Source organism: Centroberyx gerrardi, chromosome 7 (assembly GCF_048128805.1).
Source record: "Centroberyx gerrardi isolate f3 chromosome 7, fCenGer3.hap1.cur.20231027, whole genome shotgun sequence".
Lineage (NCBI taxonomy): Eukaryota > Metazoa > Chordata > Actinopteri > Beryciformes > Berycidae > Centroberyx > Centroberyx gerrardi.
The window spans coordinates 26359733-26377952 of NC_136003.1; the positions used below are offsets into that span (position 1 = coordinate 26359733).

The 18220-nt window shown below is 44.4% G+C and overlaps 2 protein-coding genes across 2 annotated transcripts; one reads left to right on the forward strand and one right to left on the reverse strand.

Annotated features, from left to right (window-relative positions):
- The first annotated feature begins 698 nt into the window (after positions 1-698).
- On the forward strand, positions 699-12458 carry tbc1d10b (TBC1 domain family, member 10b). The gene is made up of 10 exons (XM_071900930.2): positions 699-1125; positions 2307-3347; positions 4260-4359; positions 4510-4617; positions 5278-5384; positions 6038-6152; positions 7364-7429; positions 7532-7721; positions 7973-8127; positions 8293-12458. Exons 2-10 carry the CDS (start codon positions 2323-2325, stop codon positions 9226-9228), a joined length of 2802 nt encoding a protein of 933 aa, XP_071757031.1. The 5' UTR covers positions 699-1125; positions 2307-2322; the 3' UTR covers positions 9229-12458.
- Positions 12459-13534: 1076 nt separating this feature from the next.
- On the reverse strand, positions 13535-17604 carry mylpfa (myosin light chain, phosphorylatable, fast skeletal muscle a). Its single transcript, XM_071900931.2, has 7 exons — positions 17490-17604; positions 16753-16851; positions 15277-15352; positions 15077-15181; positions 14819-14897; positions 14651-14699; positions 13535-13866 (listed from the first exon to the last, which is right to left on the reverse strand). Exons 1-7 carry the CDS (start codon positions 17490-17492, stop codon positions 13765-13767), a joined length of 513 nt encoding a protein of 170 aa, XP_071757032.1. The 5' UTR covers positions 17493-17604; the 3' UTR covers positions 13535-13764.
- Between the last annotated feature and the right edge of the window lie 616 nt (positions 17605-18220).

Here is an 18220-nt window from a genome sequence, read left to right on the forward strand (position 1 = left end):
GTTTTTCACGTCCAGTCAAAATGGATGTAATTAAGGGGGATTGCGCCATCTACTGGCAAAAAAAAGCATAGCAATATAGTGTAGGTGATTTACTCGCTTTAATGTGATGTCTTTCATCCTATTATTTTTACTAATACATTGTTTTTACCCTCTATTCGTACATTTTTATTTTGTGGTGCCTTCTTGTTCTTACTTATTTTAATTTAAATATGATGTTAAAGCACTTTGTAAGCTCTTTTAAAAAGTGCTATCAAATAAACATTAAACATAATTATACTATTATTATTATTATTATTATTATTGTTGTTGTTGTTGTTGTTGTTGTTGTTGTTGTTGTTGTTGTTAGTTAGTTAGTTAGTTAATCAGTCAGGTACTTAGTTATTATTTATATTATATATATATTATATTAATATATATATATATATTATTTCCAGTGAAAGCGATAGAGATTCAGCTATTAATGTGTGTAGGCCTATTTGTGGTAAATGAGATTGACTGAGCGAAACAATAGCAAATTTGGATAAAGAATCATATTTTTTTAATTTTTTATTTTTTTATTTCAGTGTAGTTCACTCACGGATGAGTTCACTGGAAGGGAGGCTCCCGTGCAGATGCGTGTGTGTACCCGATGATACTGACGAGAACGCGCACGTAGCTGTCAGTAGGAAATGCAGGCGGCTGGAGTTGGATGTGCCCCAGCCGCTAGGCAATATCGACTTGGATAATTTAACAAAGAAAGTCCAGTTTGCTTCAGAATGAAAAATATTACAAACAAGGTTGCTTCACGTAGGTGAGAATGGTCGCAGCAACGTGATATGTGTGAGGGTAACCGAGACATTCAGCTAGCTAGCTAGGCTAACAACAACAGAACACTACCGCTAACCTAAGGCTGTAAGCTAAAATAAGCTAAGTTAGCTAGCTGGTAACTTAGCTAGCTAGCTCGCCACTTGCAGGACATTTGCGCCTCCAGGTCCTCACCCAGTTCAGTTGTTCCTGTCACCCGGCCTCGTTTTTTCGTGTTTTCATTTAACGGAGGAGGTAACGGAACCGGAGCTGTGGGGGGGCCACGGACAGGAACCCCCTGGCTGTCCAGGCGGACGGATCACATTGACACGCCGGCCGTGGGTGAGTTCAGTAGCGGGATTGAAGTTGTGGTTGACCGGGGCAGCGGATGGGCAAGGCCGTGGTCTGGGCTCGGCCGGGGCCTGGCAGGGAGGGTGTTGACTATTAGCTGTTAGTAAATGATATCTGCTGTGTGCTGAATCGGGAAGTTGTGTCGCTTTGAGAGAGGCCTCTTGGGAGGATACGACAACAAAGTGGCTGAGCTGTTGTAGCTAATGTTAGCTACTAGCAGGTAAACGTTAGCTGTCTGGAAGCACCACTATACAGACATAAACCTGCTTCATCAGCAAAATACTGGATCTCCATGGTCATCAGGGTAGCTTTTGAGATAGTTGCTAATGCACCGGTCCATCTATAAAAAAATCTGTGGGTCCGTTAACGCAGCTTTTTTTTTTTTTTTTTTAACATTGTGGGCATATTTGTTTTGTGCCCCTGGATTGCCTGCTGATGAAAGGAAATTGTGGAATTGCAAATCGCAAACTTGTTTTATTTAAGCTTTTTGATCTCCAGTTTTGCCATGTTAAATCTGCTATGGTGCAATATACTGAACCTATCTTAATGATATGGTTTGACGAGATTTTCTCCAAATGCTCCTGTAGTACACCTGCTAACTCCATTTATTATGAAGTCATATTACAATATAAGTCTAACATACAAGTTTCTCTGTATTGCAAAAGATTAAACAGAGATGTTTATTACTATTATTGTTTACATTGTTATTGTTTCTATAAACAGTACACCTAAATGTCATGATTGAAGAGTAAAAAGTGTACTATCTGTTAGCATGTTTGATATGCTGTGTTTGGTGGGCTGGATGGGCTCCTGGTGTTAATTGCTTATACTTGAGCCCAGCATCATTAAGTGGTGTGTATTTCTAAGCACTATGTCCCAAAAATGTCCATGATTTCAAAAATTTAGGCTAGCCCACTTATTGAACTGCTTCTCTATTGTTCCAATTTTAAGAAGAGGAACAGACACACTTGGCCTCAGACTTCCTTCCTAAGTTTTCATTGTCATGATTTCTGTTTAAGTAGATTTTCTCATTATCCACCATTGATATGTTGATTGTTTATGAACCAAACAGATGCAAGTTTCATTTGTAAGAACATTAATGACTGAATGGATGATTGTTAGTTGGCATAAGAAAACTTACCTCCATCTTTCTCCCTCTATCTGCAAAGGAGAGATCAGAGTGGAACCATGGCTGAAATCTCCACCCTAACCCCATCACCTCCTGCATTAGGCGATCATCATGCAGCTCCATCCATCCCGCCGCCCTCAGCTGTCCTCTCTGCTCCAGAGCTCTCCAAGGAGGCATCCATCCCCAAGTCTTCTCTCTACAATGACAAAGCTTTGATTGGAAACACTCCTGCGACACAATCGGCAGGTTCACCCCTGTCTCCCCAAAAGCCCATGCCGGGCCCGCCCTTATGTCCCCCCAAACCTGTCCCAGGAGGGGTCACAGCTGAGAATCCTCTCCCCCTATCGGTAGATGAGGCTGTGCCACAGAATGAGGAAGTGGCAGGGAAAGATGCAGAGACTGGATTGGTGTCAGTCAGTGACCCAGCTGCTGCAGACCTCTTGAACACCACATCAGAGACCCTTGCTCAGCCCAGTGAGCCATCAGCTCAGGCCGTAGTGCAACAGGCATCCCCCTCCCCTGATCTTAATCCTGGACCTAATCTCTACCCCAGCGTGCATGTCACCCACAACCCTAATCCTGTCACTGATGATACTCAGTTGACAGTGAGCCAACTCCAAACCACTGCAGCTTCAGATCCCACACCTGCTCCCCAAGGCTCCGCCCAAACAACAATAACCGAAGCAGCAGTAATGGCTGAAGAAGAGAAACCCCAGCCGCCGCAACGAGCACAAAACCCTCAAACTCAGCCTCCCCCTCTGTCCCCAAAACCTGACACTCCCAGCGGAGCAAGGAATGCCGAACTGCCCAGCACCCCCACCAGAGCCGAACACCCCAGCCCCTCGCTCCCAGTGATCCACGAGCCGGCTTCGGCCCTCTTCCTGCCCAACCCCAACCCCCGGCCGGCTCCCGACACCCTCAGCTACCTGGAGTCGGCCAGCCTGATGTCGGGGACGCTGGAGTCTCTGTCTGGGCTCGGAGAGGATGGGAGCTCTGTGGGCTCAGACTCCGAGATCAACGGCCTGGCTGTCAGACGCACTGATAAATATGGCTTCCTCGGTGGGAATCAGTACAGCGAAAGTGGGTAGGTATTAAAACATCAAAACAACCACACATCATACACTCTTATATCTTCCAGCCTCTGTGCAAGTGAGATATTCCTGGCATACCTGAATATGCTCACTGCTTTATTCCTTTATGGCTGAGGTATTCTGAAATCATAAGCCCACATTCCAGTATGGCTGTTTGAGGGAGGGAAATGGGAAGCTTCTCTGTTATCTCTTATGCTTCCATGCAGACAGCTCACTGTTTGGAATATGAGATGGCATTAGATTGTGGCTGGTCACTTGATTTACACAGACAGATGTGAATCCTTGTGTGATGATTCTGGCCTGCCTTTGTGCCTGTCTTCCTTTTAATCAGCCGCCCGGCCTTCCCTGGTCATCTGATTCCCTCTGCCACTCGTCTGCCCCAAAGTGATCTTCCATTCTTCCCAGTCCCACCCCTCTCTTCACTGTCCTCTCCTTCTCTGCTGCTCTAAACATATCTATCTGTCCTTTATCTCTCCTTGGTCTGACTCAGATAGTGCTGAGAGCGATTTTGTGACTCAATATGTACTGACTGTGTGTCTTTCCTCTGTATCACCCCGCTCCCACCCATCTGCTCACTCCCTCTTTTTTTTTCCCAGATTTGCTTCTAGTTTTCCTGACAGGCTAATTGCTCTTCCGCCCTTGAATAATTAAAACATTTATTGATTTGCTCTGGGTAGCGATGGTGCCTTCGTGGCAGTGTATGGATGTAGTCATCTCACTAATTCAATGTAATGGAGTATGTGTGAACGCTGAAGACAAAGTGAGCCGTATTATGTGCTGCATGGGTTAAAAACTCTCTAAACACATCATCAACATCTAGAGTCCAATATTATGGAGTATGAAACAGAATACTTCCCAGTTCTATCAATGACGTATTCATACTATATTATTACTCATTATTACAGTGAAAAGGATCTTCGAGTCGAAGTGGCCAGACAGAGAGAGATGAAATGGCTCGATATGTTCAACAACTGGGACAAGTGGATTAAACATCGCTTCCAGAAGGTATTCACATCCTTCCAAATGTGTCATAGGATTTATGTTTAGAATTAGGAATGAGAACTGTGTGTGTATGTGAATGTTTGGGTGTGGTTTGGGTACACTAGATAATGCCTTGGAGAAACTCCCATGTGTCTGCCTGTATGTATGTCGCAGGTGAAGTTGCGCTGTAGGAAGGGGGTTCCATCGTCTCTCAGGGCCAAAGCCTGGCAGCTGCTATCCAACAGCAAAGATCTCTTGGATGCCAATCCCGGGAAATTCGAGGTATAACTGCTACCAACCCCCCAACATCACCATTACCACAAAGACAGAGACACCCTCTATTGTGTAATCAAGCTCTCATGGTGCCAAAAATGTCATTTTACTGGCCAAGCATTTATCAAAGAGGGCATTTACAAATATGGATAGTCAGAAAACTGAAAAGTACACAGCAGTATCACATGGAAATTCAGTTAGATCTTGGATCTCTTATACGGTGGATTTTAGTTTGATTAAGAACATTCAAGGTCAGTGGAGAGGGTTTTCTGACTAAGTGGCTGACTCTTAAGTGAAAGATCGTAGGATAGGGGAGTTGTGGCTGGGTAGGGCAATTATAACTCCAGGGGTGCTGAAGGGGCGCAGGCGCAAACCTAGCTAGCTGTAAGCCTCTTATCAGTACCGGTAATCCTGCCTGTCAGAGCCCCACCTCCCTGTCCAGGCTGGAGGGGGGTCCGGCCTCGTCTGGGCCCGGGTCCCAGCAGCCTGTTGCTTTTGTCTGAGGAACAATTTCTCCTCTACCTTTTCACTTTTCAGTTGTTGTTTAGTCTGTTAAACCTGGTTTCATACAGGCCTTTGCAGCCTAATCCACTTTGATAGCTAATTTAGTGCTTGTCACCAAGACTTGAGAAATCATTTGAAACATTTCTCTCACTTTTGCACCTACAGGAGCTGGAGAGAGAGCAGGGAGAGGCTAAATGGCTGGACATCATAGAGAAGGACCTGCACCGACAGTTCCCCTTCCATGAAATGTTTGCTGCTCGTGGTGGACATGGGTAAATGCTTCCGCAGTGTTTATATGAGTGTTTAAAGATTAGAACAAACTTAAATGATCCCCATGGGGAAATTGGGCCTTTGCAGCAACAGATAACAGGATGCAGCAAAGAAAAACAGGATATAAATAAGAATAGGGAAATTGGGGATAGTAAACATAACACAAGCAACAATGTCAGACACTATATATGTACTATATACACTCATATATGTAAATTGTTTTAAAATGACCAAATCAAATCAAACTAGAACGTATTAAGTAAATAGATGAAGATATAGGAATGGCAATTTATGAAAAATCAATGAATACATTAATTACTTCTAGTGTGTGCAAAATGATAGCAGTAGATCATACTGAAGGAAGAAAAGATAGAAAAAGAAAACATGAAAACATCTATGAAAATATAATGATATATATGAAAATATAGTGTTACTTAATAAGAGTTTTCATTCACTTACATTGGAGTGAAGTGTTCTCAAAGGCAGTTATTCTTGTCTGCCTTGGAACATTTAATTTTTCCATTTCTTGAGCCCAGAACCCCCTGATTTGATTTGCATTGTTCCCTCCATGAGTCATAGGAAAGTGCATGCAGTGGTCAGGCATTTCAGTGTGTTTGGCCACTGCTTAATTTCTCCCTGGCGGTGGTTCCCACAGGCAACAGGATCTGTATCGGATCCTGAAGGCCTACACCATCTACCGGCCCGACGAGGGCTACTGCCAGGCCCAGGCTCCAGTGGCTGCAGTGCTGCTCATGCACATGCCTGCTGAGGTGAGGGGGGGTGACTGGGAGGGGAGGGGAGGGGGGGCAGGGATGGATAGGAGATAGAGCGTTCATTAGGGATGGGACGATACGCTTATCTCACGATACGATTCGATACCGCGATATGTGGTTCACGATACGACGTGATAAATAAAAGTTCAGTGACAACAAAGTCTGACTGTGCAGAATTATGTTTATTTCTGAGCCACAAAAATCTTTCTAGCATTGGCTTGCTAGAATGTAAACATTTTAAAAATGTCATTACAAAGTGTAATTAATATAATTTGGATGGAGAGCTGGATGGAGATATATTGAATTTCAATATTGTCCCATCCCTAGTGTTCATTGGGTTTGGGGTTAGTAAATAAAAAGGTTTTATCAATGTCGATTCCTTAATGATTCCTTTTTAACAGTCCAATTCCTTAACTATTCCCTTACTGGGTTCTTTCTCATAAATATTACTCTTACAGACTTTCATAACAACCCAAAAATACTAAGTATGTGATAGAATTGATTGAAATTCTGCTACCAAACCTGAAATAGAATGAATTAATGATTAACTGTTCATACCATAGTGTTTTATTATTGTGTTATTCACAATACCCTTGACTGCAAAATGTGTTCAGCCTGAACGCACATCACACAACTGTACTGTATGTGTGTGTGCGAGTGTGTGTGTTTGACTGCAAGGTTGAGGCATGAAGTGGTGAGGCTCAGGTAGCAGTGTGTGTTCAGTTCACTTCTCTGTGACACAGGAGCGTAGTATGTCTTTATCGAAGTGTAGCCACAGTTTAGATGTCTAGTTTCTAACGTCTGCCTAGTCTACTTTGTGGTCTTTATCAAACTATCGGCACACTTTTGATCTCTTCCTTCTATCCTTGCCATGCTCGCTCTGCTGCTATGCGCTTCAGCTGCAAAGCAACTGCTTTCAACGACTCACTCACCTCTCGCCGAGTTCACTATATCATGTCACAACCTCGCTGTCACTTACACAAGTAGACCAGGGAAGAATGGAGAGCAAAATGATTAAATAGCGAATTAAAAATTTCCATTTGGTTGTATTAAAAAAAGAACAGGAAAAAACTGGTCATCAATTACAGGAATTGATTTGGCAAACATGTTTCAGTTCACTAATTTCTGGAAATACTGGAACCTCAGTGGAACCAGGTTTTGAATTTGCAAACTCTAATTGTTTGATATAATGTGCTTCTGTTTTGCAGCAAGCCTTCTGGTGCCTCGTCCAGATATGTGAGAAATACCTTCCAGGCTACTACAGCGCCGGTCTGGTGAGTGAATGAGCAAACTCCTGTCTGTCTGTCTCTCATACTCCATCTCTGTGTAGACCTTCTGAGCTTTATTGATTCGTCCTTTTGCCAAACCTCCTAAAGGAAGCGATCCAGCTGGATGGAGAGATCTTCTTCTCCCTGCTGCGGCGTACGTGTCCCATGGCGTACCGTCACCTTAAGAAGTTCAAGATCGACCCGATTCTCTACATGACCGAGTGGTTCATGTGCGTCTTCTCACGGACCTTACCGTGGTCCTGTGTGCTGCGTGTATGGGACATGTTCTTCTGTGAAGGTACTGTTCAAATACACAGGCAGTCAAGCACCTTGATGAATTGATTTGCAGGCAGCTCTCAAGGCTCTTGTCTGTATCTAGGTCATTAGCTGGGTTTACATCCAAGTATTTTTACACTCTTTTTTTTTTTGACTGTACAGAAAGTATGTGATAAATAGCAATCAAAACACATTTGTCTAAAAGTCACTTAAAATTCTGTTAAAATGTACTTGTTAGTTGGATAGAAACATAACTAATGTCTGTGGTTTCAGGGGTGAAGATCGTCTTCCGTGTGGGCCTGGTGCTGCTGAAGCAGATGCTTGGCTCTGTGGATAAGCTGCGGGAGCTGCAGGGCATGTATGAAACCATGGAGCGTCTGAGGAACATCTCACCCGACAGTATCAGAGAGGACATATTGGTACAGGAGGTCAGTGTCTCTCTGGCCTTCACAAACCACATACAGACACACAGACACATGCGCACAACCAACTCCTGTTCTTACTCACCGACACGAGTTATGAGTCAACTTGCACTGTAGCCTAAATAAGTAATGTTTACTTCCTCTGTCTACCTTCTGCTTCTCTCTGTGCAGATTATCACCCTCCCAGTGACGGAGGCTCTGATAGAGAGGGAGTGCAACATCCAGGTGAGGAAGTGGAGGGAGTCCAGAGGGGAGCTGACGCACCAGCCGGGCCGCCGCCTCCACGGGACGAGGGCCATCCACGAGTACAAACGCCGCGCCGCCTCCATCAGCTCGGGCGGCAGCTTCTCCTTCCTGGGAAGCTCGGTCCCTCCTCCCGGACCCCTCAGGGCCTCCTCCAGCCTCCTGTCGCTCCCCGGCTTCCGCAAGTCCAAGACTCCTTTCCACTCCCAAATGAAGAAGGGCTCCTTCTCCGGGCCGTCAGGATTTGAGGGCCTGCCGCCTCAGCCGCCCCCCGCGGCGACCTCGAGCCCGAGCCGAGCCCCCGCCCATAAGCCACCCCTTCCTGGGGCCGGTCCCAGGGCGCCGGCAGCCCACGTTCAGAGCCCCCTTGTCGGGACGGCGGCCGGCCCGTCACCTGGGCCTGCTCCGGCCTCAGAAGCCCCTTCAGCACAGGGCCAGCCTGGCGCTTCGGCCCCAACACCAAGCAAACCACCTCCCAACACTCTGTCGCCCTCCCCTAAGATCGTCTCTGAGCACATCACCCCGACCATCCCGTCGCCCACTGCAAACAACGCCCCTCTGCCCCCCTGTCCAGATGCAAAAAAAGAAGCGGCAGTGGCAGCAGCGGCCGCGGCAACACCTGGAGAGGAAGAAGGGAAGAAAAAGAAGAAAAGCAAAGAAGACAGGAAGAAGGAAAAAGAGGACGAGAAGCAAAAACTGAAGGAAAAGAAGGAGAAGGAAAGGGCTGACAAAGAGAGGTCTAAGAGGGAGAAAGAGAGGCTAGAGAGAGAAAAGAAAAAAGAGAAAGGGGGGAAGAAAAAGGACAAAGGGGGAGGAGAGGCCGAGGAAAAAAATGGAGCTGCAGCACCAAGAGATTCGGCCTAGTTTTCCACCCCGTCATTCCAGCAGAATGAAAAGGGGGACGCTGGAAAAAAAAAAAAAAGGAGGACAGAGGAACAAAAGACCCCCAGAAGCAGAAAGAGTGATTAATAAAAAAAAAAAAAAAAAAAAAAGGGGGGTGGCTTCCTGTATAGTGCATCATTTTAAAGACTTAATGTAGTCCCAGGATTAAGACGGAGACAACTGGATCATGGTTTTAATAGCACCTGGGGGGCATTTTGGCCCTCGCCCAATGCTTTCTTTGTCACTAAGTTTTAGTAAGATGGGACAAATTTCCTTTTGCAACTGGAGCATGGACTGTGAGGCTCTGACTAATTTCAGAAGACCACAGTCATTATCTCTTTTAGTTTTTTTTTTTTGTTTGTTTTTTTTAAATTCTGGTTTAATTTTGATTGTTTTAATCAGATTGATGGCAGTGGATAGAAAAACATTGAATGAAGGAATTGTTGAACCGAAAAGTTTGTGGAAATAGTTATGGTGCCATAGAATATGTAAATAAAAAAATCTACCTACAGTATATAGGATCCTCTTAGCGCTCCATATGCCCCGTCATTTCTCATCTGTGGACAGGTTACCTGGAATGCCTGAGAGAGAAAAAAGAAAAAGAAAACCTTTTGGAAATTGTCTCAAACGCAGGCACTGAAGACGGCAATGCTAGTAATGTTGTTGGGTGTTCAGGAGGATATATTTATTGTAACGTTAAATGTTGTGAGTGTGTGCCTTAGTAGTGTAGTGAAATGTGTTACTGTTCTGTGTGTGGCCTCCCTGTTTTCGGTCGCCCTCTTTGCCTGCATTTTGTTTTTTTCTCACGTCATGCCATCCTTGAATCATTTCTGCGCTTCTCCCCGCACCCTTTGCTTTCTTATGTCGTAGGAATTAATCCGATGGGTAAACGGAGGGACGTACACAGGGATACGCAGACGAAAAGAGGCGGAGAATTAGAATTAGCCGGAATCAGACACCTTGCAGTGGTGGCTCCTAGCTGTTCGTTAATTCTTAAATTATGTGTGTATTTTGTCCCTGACAAAGCAACACATAGGGAGCATTTCAAAGCTGTCTTTCTTTTTTTTTTGTAGTTTTTATTGTTTGCAAACCTCATTTTAAATCTCTTAACAAGGAGAGAGTGCAGCATATTGATATACTGATAGTGTGAAAACATGCTATACTACCAGCAGTGACCCTGCATGAGTCCTGCAGACCAAATGTCCATCTGTCAAATTAGTATTATTTTGCTTTTGATGAACAAAATAATATATGTATTTTATTTAGCCAAATGTTCATATGGGTCCGGACCTTTGCGTTCGTTAACCCAGTAGAATGTGATTTCAAGTTTCTTAAGAATGAAGGATTATTTTTGCACTGCCCTGTCACAAAGCACCGCTGAAGTCGACCACTCCGTATTGGTAGTTATGTAGAAAGTAGAGTCTCATCAGGCCGGGTTTCACACATAGGAAATCTATGCCTTGAGGACCTATAGGAAGCCACTTGACTGGGCGTGCCAGGTGTGCCAATGTAGCATTAACCTCTGAACTTTGACCTTCGGGCTCTGATGTATTTATGTACAAAGTGGTTAATTTAATCAAATATAGTATATTATGAATTATTATTATTATTTTGGATCTGACTATTTTTCTATGTGAATAATAGACGCCTGGTTGACTGGAAACGATGGCCGGCTACACACGGTTGTAGTCGCAGGGGGATCATATAAAGTGTTGTTTATTTTTAAGATTTTTTTTTTGTTGTTGTTGTTGTTGTTTTTATTTTTTGCACGTTATGTCCTCTGCTTTTACACGACAAACTCAATGCATGTCTTTGCGATTTTTAAGTTTACCGCCATCGTTGGTTCGGTCATCTTAGGTTCACGAGTCTCCATATTTACTGAAGTGCAGTATTAAACCGACTGGAGAGGGGAAAAATGGGCCTCCAGCAGAACAATAAACATGAATGGGTGTTTTAGACGTAACGTTAGGGAGTCGAAGGTCTTAAAACGTACTGTATAATATACTAAGAGGTGATTTATGAGCTCTGAATAGTTCTGTCATTGAAGATCTGAAGTGTGTCTGTCTCACAAAGTTGTGTTGTAACATTCATAATGAATTATCGACTAACTCCCTAACCCAGTCACACTCAGTGTTTCTATACTGTAACATATTTATGCATAACGTTAAACGGCACTGAACCCCATCAGTATATGATGCGTAGTGCCAGCTAGTTACTGTAACACACATTTGATGGTCTGGGGAAAAAAACAACAACAAAAAAAAAAAAAAACATTGATGCTCTTTAACAGTGATTCTCTGTACTGTTTTCGTAGTTCAGGATTAGAGGGACTTTTTCGTGTAATTGTAGCCAACATTGTCCTCCATGTTCACCGTTTCTCACTTAGTTTTAGGTCTTGGCATCGCTGTCATTTTTTAAGAAAATTAATTGTCACACACTCCTCCGTTCCTCCCACCCCCCCTCTCTATTTTGAGTCCAGTCCATTATAAGCGCAGACTAGTGTAGTTAGTGAGGATAACCTGAACACGTCTATGCAAACCTTACTCCATCACATGACTGTTGGTAGTGTGTGGTGACAGCAGCACCGATTTCACCTCTTGATGCCATTCGCTACTAGCAGTGGAAATCACAATTGGTGCCGTAGAAAATGAATTCTATGGTTGGTGTTTCCCGAGCACACATCAGGCCCGTGGATTACAATATTAGATGAGCAATATTTCCCTCGCAGCTCATGTCTTTAAAGCTCTCGAAGTTTGTCTTTTCTCTTTGTCAAGAGGGCTCAAGATGTGACGACGATCAAATGAATCTCGCACTTCTTCGCGATTCCCCCGATGCGGAATCAGCGCTCAGCTCTGCAATATTGAGGATAAATCAAGAAATCCACTTTCCGTCAGGTCCTTTTGTGCGTTTCTGCATCGATCCTGAAATCGTTGTGATTGATTACACTTGATTGGGAATGACCCCGCTGATGCAAATATTTAAAAGCTTCTCAATCGCTTCTCTAATTTTTGTCCGTGTTCTCTCCCCCGTACCCCCGTTTGTCTTTTGTGTTTTTTAAGTTTACATGAAACTTGTCTCTGGCGAAAAGTGAAATAAAATCATAGCTAATTGAATTCATTCCTTAACTGCAGAAGATCTACACCTGATGTATTTAATTGATAATGATAATGACATTTGTGATGATGAGTAATAAACCATAATATATTAAATCATCTCGCCTTTTTTTTTGTCTTTCTTGTTTCCCTTATTTGACATGCGAAACTTGTCAAATAAGGAACTGGCGTAAACCAACGTAATTACTATTATTAAACATTCAGAGGTCTGAGAATAGCAGTGCTGACCAGTTAAAAGTCTGAGATCCTAATAAAGTTATGTGTCTGGTCATCTGAGCTGACCTGCAGTCACACTGCTGCTGCTCCTATTCTGGGAACCATTATGAATTTGGGCGCAGATACACATTAGCCAGCCATGCAGATCATTTCCCCAGTACAGTTAATGGGAAAAGTCAGACGTCGCTGCAATAAGAGAGCCGGTCTTGGTGATTTATTTAGAGAGTGGTTGGCCTCAGTAATGCAGCAATATGTGTACTAACTACTTTGTATGAGTAAGATTCAACCTGCGCACTGTGAAGAAGATCCACTAGATGTCACTAGATCTATTCACCAGCAGCATATGAGGGGTTTTCATAATATTTTAGACTTGTTGCCTCTCTCAAACCCTCTCCCACAGAGCCACTGAACAGAGACACTATTGTACAAAAAGAGGTTTTATTCACAGTTTGTCCCTTTTATTCATTACAGAGGAAGGTGAGGAAGAGTCCAGTCAGAATGAAATCGAGACAGCTTATGGAAAAAATGGCGATTCGAGAGCGATGCCGGAAGGAGCGGAGGGAAAGAGCGCGAAGATGTGAATGTTTTCTTTCGGCCCTTTCGCTCCTCTCCTTCGCAGTCTTTGTTGTCGCTTTTTTACAGAAAAAAGAGTGGTCATCACTTTTTAAGGAGACTTCTTTTTCTGTGCTAACCTGAAAACGCTCTCCCTCTTCCCACCTTTTCTACCCGGGGGGGGGGGGGACTTCTTCAAAATTTGGAATGAGGTCCCCCGTGTTTGGTGTGCGTCCCATGCTACAACAGTGGAATAAACCTTTACTGTGTCTATTTTCCCCCTGAGAAACCATGGGACATTTTCACTCACACAAGCACCGAAGATGCTAAAAGCAATCAGGTAGAGAGAGGTGTAGAGGTGAGGAGAGAGAGGTTGCGAGGAAAGAGAAGGTGGTTGTGGATGGAAATGATGTTACAAGATCATTTTATTGAAAATAATCCCAGTTCCCCATAAGCAAACATAGACATCCCACGAGCGTCGGCCTTCTCATGCGTCAGTGCGACGAGTCTTTGGTTCGAACATGAGCGACAGAGCACATGGGTACACACAAACGGTAAGCTGGGAAGGAAGAGGAGGACAGAAAGGGAGGGCAGAATAACAAAGGGATGCTGTTTTTCTTCTCTTCTGTCTTTCTCTTTACTCCTCCTTCTCCTCTCCGTGTGTGATGACGTAGCAGATGCTCTTGTAGTCTACATTGCCGGCAACATCTGGGGGGAAGGCGGCCCACAGGTTCTTCATCTGAGGGAGGAGACGAGGAGACGAGGGTTGGCAACTCACCGGGGCAACGGGGTGAAATGATATACAATATATGATGAGATTCATTATAAGAATACACCACATTTTTGGGAGATTTTCCCATTTGTAACCCAAATCATCTATGTGTCCCTATTAGCTGCATTGCTCCATGCTAACACGTTAGCATACACCATGTTGAGTGATAGTAGGCGACTAGCATTATCTCAAAAGTGAGAAAATAAGAACTTGTAGCAGCTCTAAAACTAAATGGTAAGTCATTTTATGTTGTCAAGTCTGGCAGTTTTGTGTAGATTGGTAAAATTTACACAAAATATGATACAAAAATAGCATACTGTTCTGAACTAGCAGGGACTACTTTGTTTGCGTAGGAAGTGAAGGAGACTTTCTACGGCTAAAAATCACTGCGCAGTGGATGAATATGTGGTTTTCATCCTAAATAGTTCCAAAAATAAAAATGGCTACATCAGCTATATTGAGTTAATGATATTTAATTGTTTTAAATTCATGAATCTACCGGCCATATATTAAAAAATATACACAACTTTTTTATTACTAAAAGGTCATTCTTCTTACTTTTGATAATGCTAGCTGCCTACTGTCACTCAACATAGTGTCTGCTAAAGTGTTCGCATGGAGCGCCAGAGTGAACGATCTACCAGGGACATATGGATGATTTTGGTGTCTATGTTCTCATCACTTAACAGGTAAGTGATTGACTAATCTCCCCAAAACTCTGTGTATTCCTTTAACTGGTCGGAGACATTACCTCCTCCTTGGAGAACCTGTCGCACTGAGTGGTCAGGAGCTCCTCAAGGCTGGAAGAGACAAACACAGAGAGATTTATTATTATTTATTATTGGGTCAAATTCAGAATTATTCCCATTTGGACATGTGCTGTGGTATATGATTATAAAAAGAATAAGAAGGTGCTCACAATTCCTTCTTGATGGTTCCAGTACCCTCGGGGTCCAGGACCTTGAAGGCGCTAACGATAACGTCCTCGGGGTCAGCACCTAGTGAGGGACGACAGGAATAGTCAAGGTATCAATAACAGTGACTCACACCAAGCTACTGTACGGACACTTTTAACTTCATTATATCGTAAAACATACAACAACTCGGGAGTGAGAGTTGGGGAGTGAGCGGGGTAAAAAGCAGGTGTCAGATTAGCAAAAGGAAATAAGACGCCCACCCTTCAGCTTCTCTCCGAACATGGTGAGGAAGACGGTGAAGTTGATGGGGCCGCTGGCCTCCTTGACCATGGCCTCCAGCTCCTCATTCTTCACGTTCAGCTGGCCTGCACAGCACAGAGTTTAAGATTACACACAAATACATATACACCACATACACACACACACACACACACACTCTGTTCCACTGTGCGCAGCTCACCCATTGAGGCCAGAACGTCCCTCAGGTCATCTTTGCTGATGATACCATCTCTGTTCTGGTCAATGATTGTGAAAGCCTGAGAAAAAGACAAACCAACAGGGTTTATTAGTTTTTACGAAACAACACCGGAGTGTGTCCACTTGTCACCAATGGGACAGATGGAGAAAAGGGCAGGCTGGGCCACAAATCACAGGGTGACACCTCTTTAACATTTTAGGGACTCCTCAGTCAACAGTGTGTCCATTAAAGTGTCAGGTGGTGAGGATTCATGACGCAAAGCTATGTAAACCTTGTTAGGGGATACTGGGCAGGAAAAAGGCAGCGGCAAAGAAAAGTTAAATGACTTTAGTGGCCTTGGCGGGTTGGGGGGACTTGAGGTGGACCTCAGGGTTTTTCTTACATGTTAATTTGGGAAAGTATCATCTTGGTACAGCTGTCTGATCCGTTCACTCCCCCCCTTCTCATGGCTGAGCTGCGTCTATGAAACTTAAGATGACCTCTTGGACTTGAACTTGAACTCAGTCCGCAACCTCTCTCATCACTCTCTCTCTTTCTATCTCTGCCTCCCTCCTCCTCTCTCTCTCTCTCTCTCTCTCTCTCTCTCTCTCTCTCTCTCTCTCACACAGACACACACACACGCCAACAGACACACAGGCGTTCCCCCGGCTGCCATCTTTCCATCTGTGCAGAGTGCTAAGACCGCCCTAATGATCCTGTCATACATTCCCTAAGTGGCACTTAAGAAATCTGTATCACTTATCACAGGAGGAATGTTCCCCTCTATTCGGAGCCCATATCCCTTGACAACACATCGAAAACACAGACACCATCATAATCCAATCTCTTGACGGCCCGTCCCTATAAAATCCCCTTTCCCTGACCTCACACACCCCAACACTCACACACTTTTAGACTTCCGCCTTTTGGTTTGCTCTCTCCCTTCTTTTGCTCATCAAATCGTTCGTAATTGTAATTTTGAAAGCACACAAAAAGCAGTTTGCCTTTGAAAGTTTGCCCCCCCCCCCCCCATTAACTTCCCTTCTGACCCGTTCCTATTCTCCTTTCCTTGTCTTTGTTCTACACTACAGTCCGCCTGCTGAGCTCCAGTTGTCCTCCCAGCCGTCAGCAACAGACCTAAGGAGATGTGTGAGTGACAGCTGGGGGGTCAGAGGCGAGTGGACAGCGGAGCGCTTCAGAGGGCGACAGAAATTTCAGAGCTCCTCCTAATGACATGCTCCTGCTTATTGAATTGTCAGAAGGGGAACAGGGAGGGGAGTAAGCAGAAGAGCAACTGCTGCGAAAATGGATCCAGGAGCGGCTTCACCAAACTCTAATTTTGGTTGTAGCCTTGAGTAAAAACAAGAGTAAACAAGCTGAGATCACACCAGTCCCTCTCCATTTCTCTATCGACCAACCGGTGACCATAAAGATGACTAAAGTGTAAATGTTGGCATGTTGGGGCGGAGAAATCCTCACCTCCTTGTACTCCTGAATCTGGCTCTGCTCAAACATGGAGAACACATTGGAGGAGCCGCCGTCTCCGGCTGCCTGCCTCCTCTTGGCCTTCTTGGGTGCCTGTGGGACAAAAACACACACGGGTGAACCCTTGGGTGAATCCGTCCGCCCCGGGCTGCAACCCACGGTGACGCTAATTGACCTCTAACCCCAGTTCATGCTGTACGGCAGGTGATGCTGCGGTAGATCAGGTGCAGTCCTCAGGTTAGTCATAAAATGTATCATCTGAATACCAATATGGCATGCATTTGTTTTATGAACTCAAATCTTTTGCCAGTTTATGTTAAGAAACACAAATTTCTGCATTCCTAAACTATCTATAAAGGCTCTCTTTTCTCCAAAATAACCCTGCAGATTTTTCAGTTTGGCATGCCACCTAAAGTACATTATTCTCTGCCACATAAAGCCACAATTTACCAATAATATTAATAACACATTTAAACACAAGCATCCTGATAACTGTATCGCCATGAACAGCAGGTAGCCTATTATCCAATGAGGAAAAGCCATGTCCAAAACATGCTTGATCTATAGGAAGTGAAAACAAACACTCCCAGCATTTGTTATTTCAAGCTGTTACATAGGCCAAAACGTATCAAAAGGTGATGGTTAATCCAAAGGGTCGGTTTGATTTGGCTTTCCCCCCTGTAGAGCCTTCCATCAGCAGAGAGCAGTGATGAGGGAATGATGGTACTCACCATCTTGAGACGGTATGTGTGGAGGTTTAGATGGTCAAGAAAGAGAAGACTGTGTGAAGCCGCGTTATACGTGGATCCCCGGGGGCTTATATACCCCTCCGCCGGCCAATCTAACTTTAGCCGCAGCCTCAAGTTTGGATTGGGATAAAAGAGAGAGAGAGGGAGGGAGAGGGAGAGAGAGAGAGAGAGTGGTAAAGGATGAGCTGGTGGCAAAAGTGAAGGAGACAGAATGGGGGGACAGGCTATCACCTTACAGGAGATCAGAAATAGACCCAGGAGTCTTGGAATTAAGTAAACCTGATAGCTTGGGGACCTTGCCATAGGTTTGCAGTCCCACGTGGACTAATATGGACATTCAGGACATTGATGCTCGTTGGACCGCTGGACACCGTCTCCCCTCCCTCCCTCCCTCCCTCTCTCCCTCCGTCCATCTCCATCAGCCTGCACACAGCCACATCGGCCACTCGCTGACTTTATTTTTGGTTTGTGATGTCCATTGCGATATTACAGCCTGAGATTCGAGCATCCTATACCCCTCAGCAACTCATACAGCTTTTACCCTGTATGTGCATGCATGGCTTGGCTCTCTTATTTTGAGTGAACGGTTGTGATATAAGGTGATGTTAGGGTCGGATTTTGGGATTTTGCCACAGGAGTAATGATAGAAACTGCTCTGCAAGGATCCCACACATCTAAAATGGCACGAAAGCATCTGGCTTATCACTCAATCC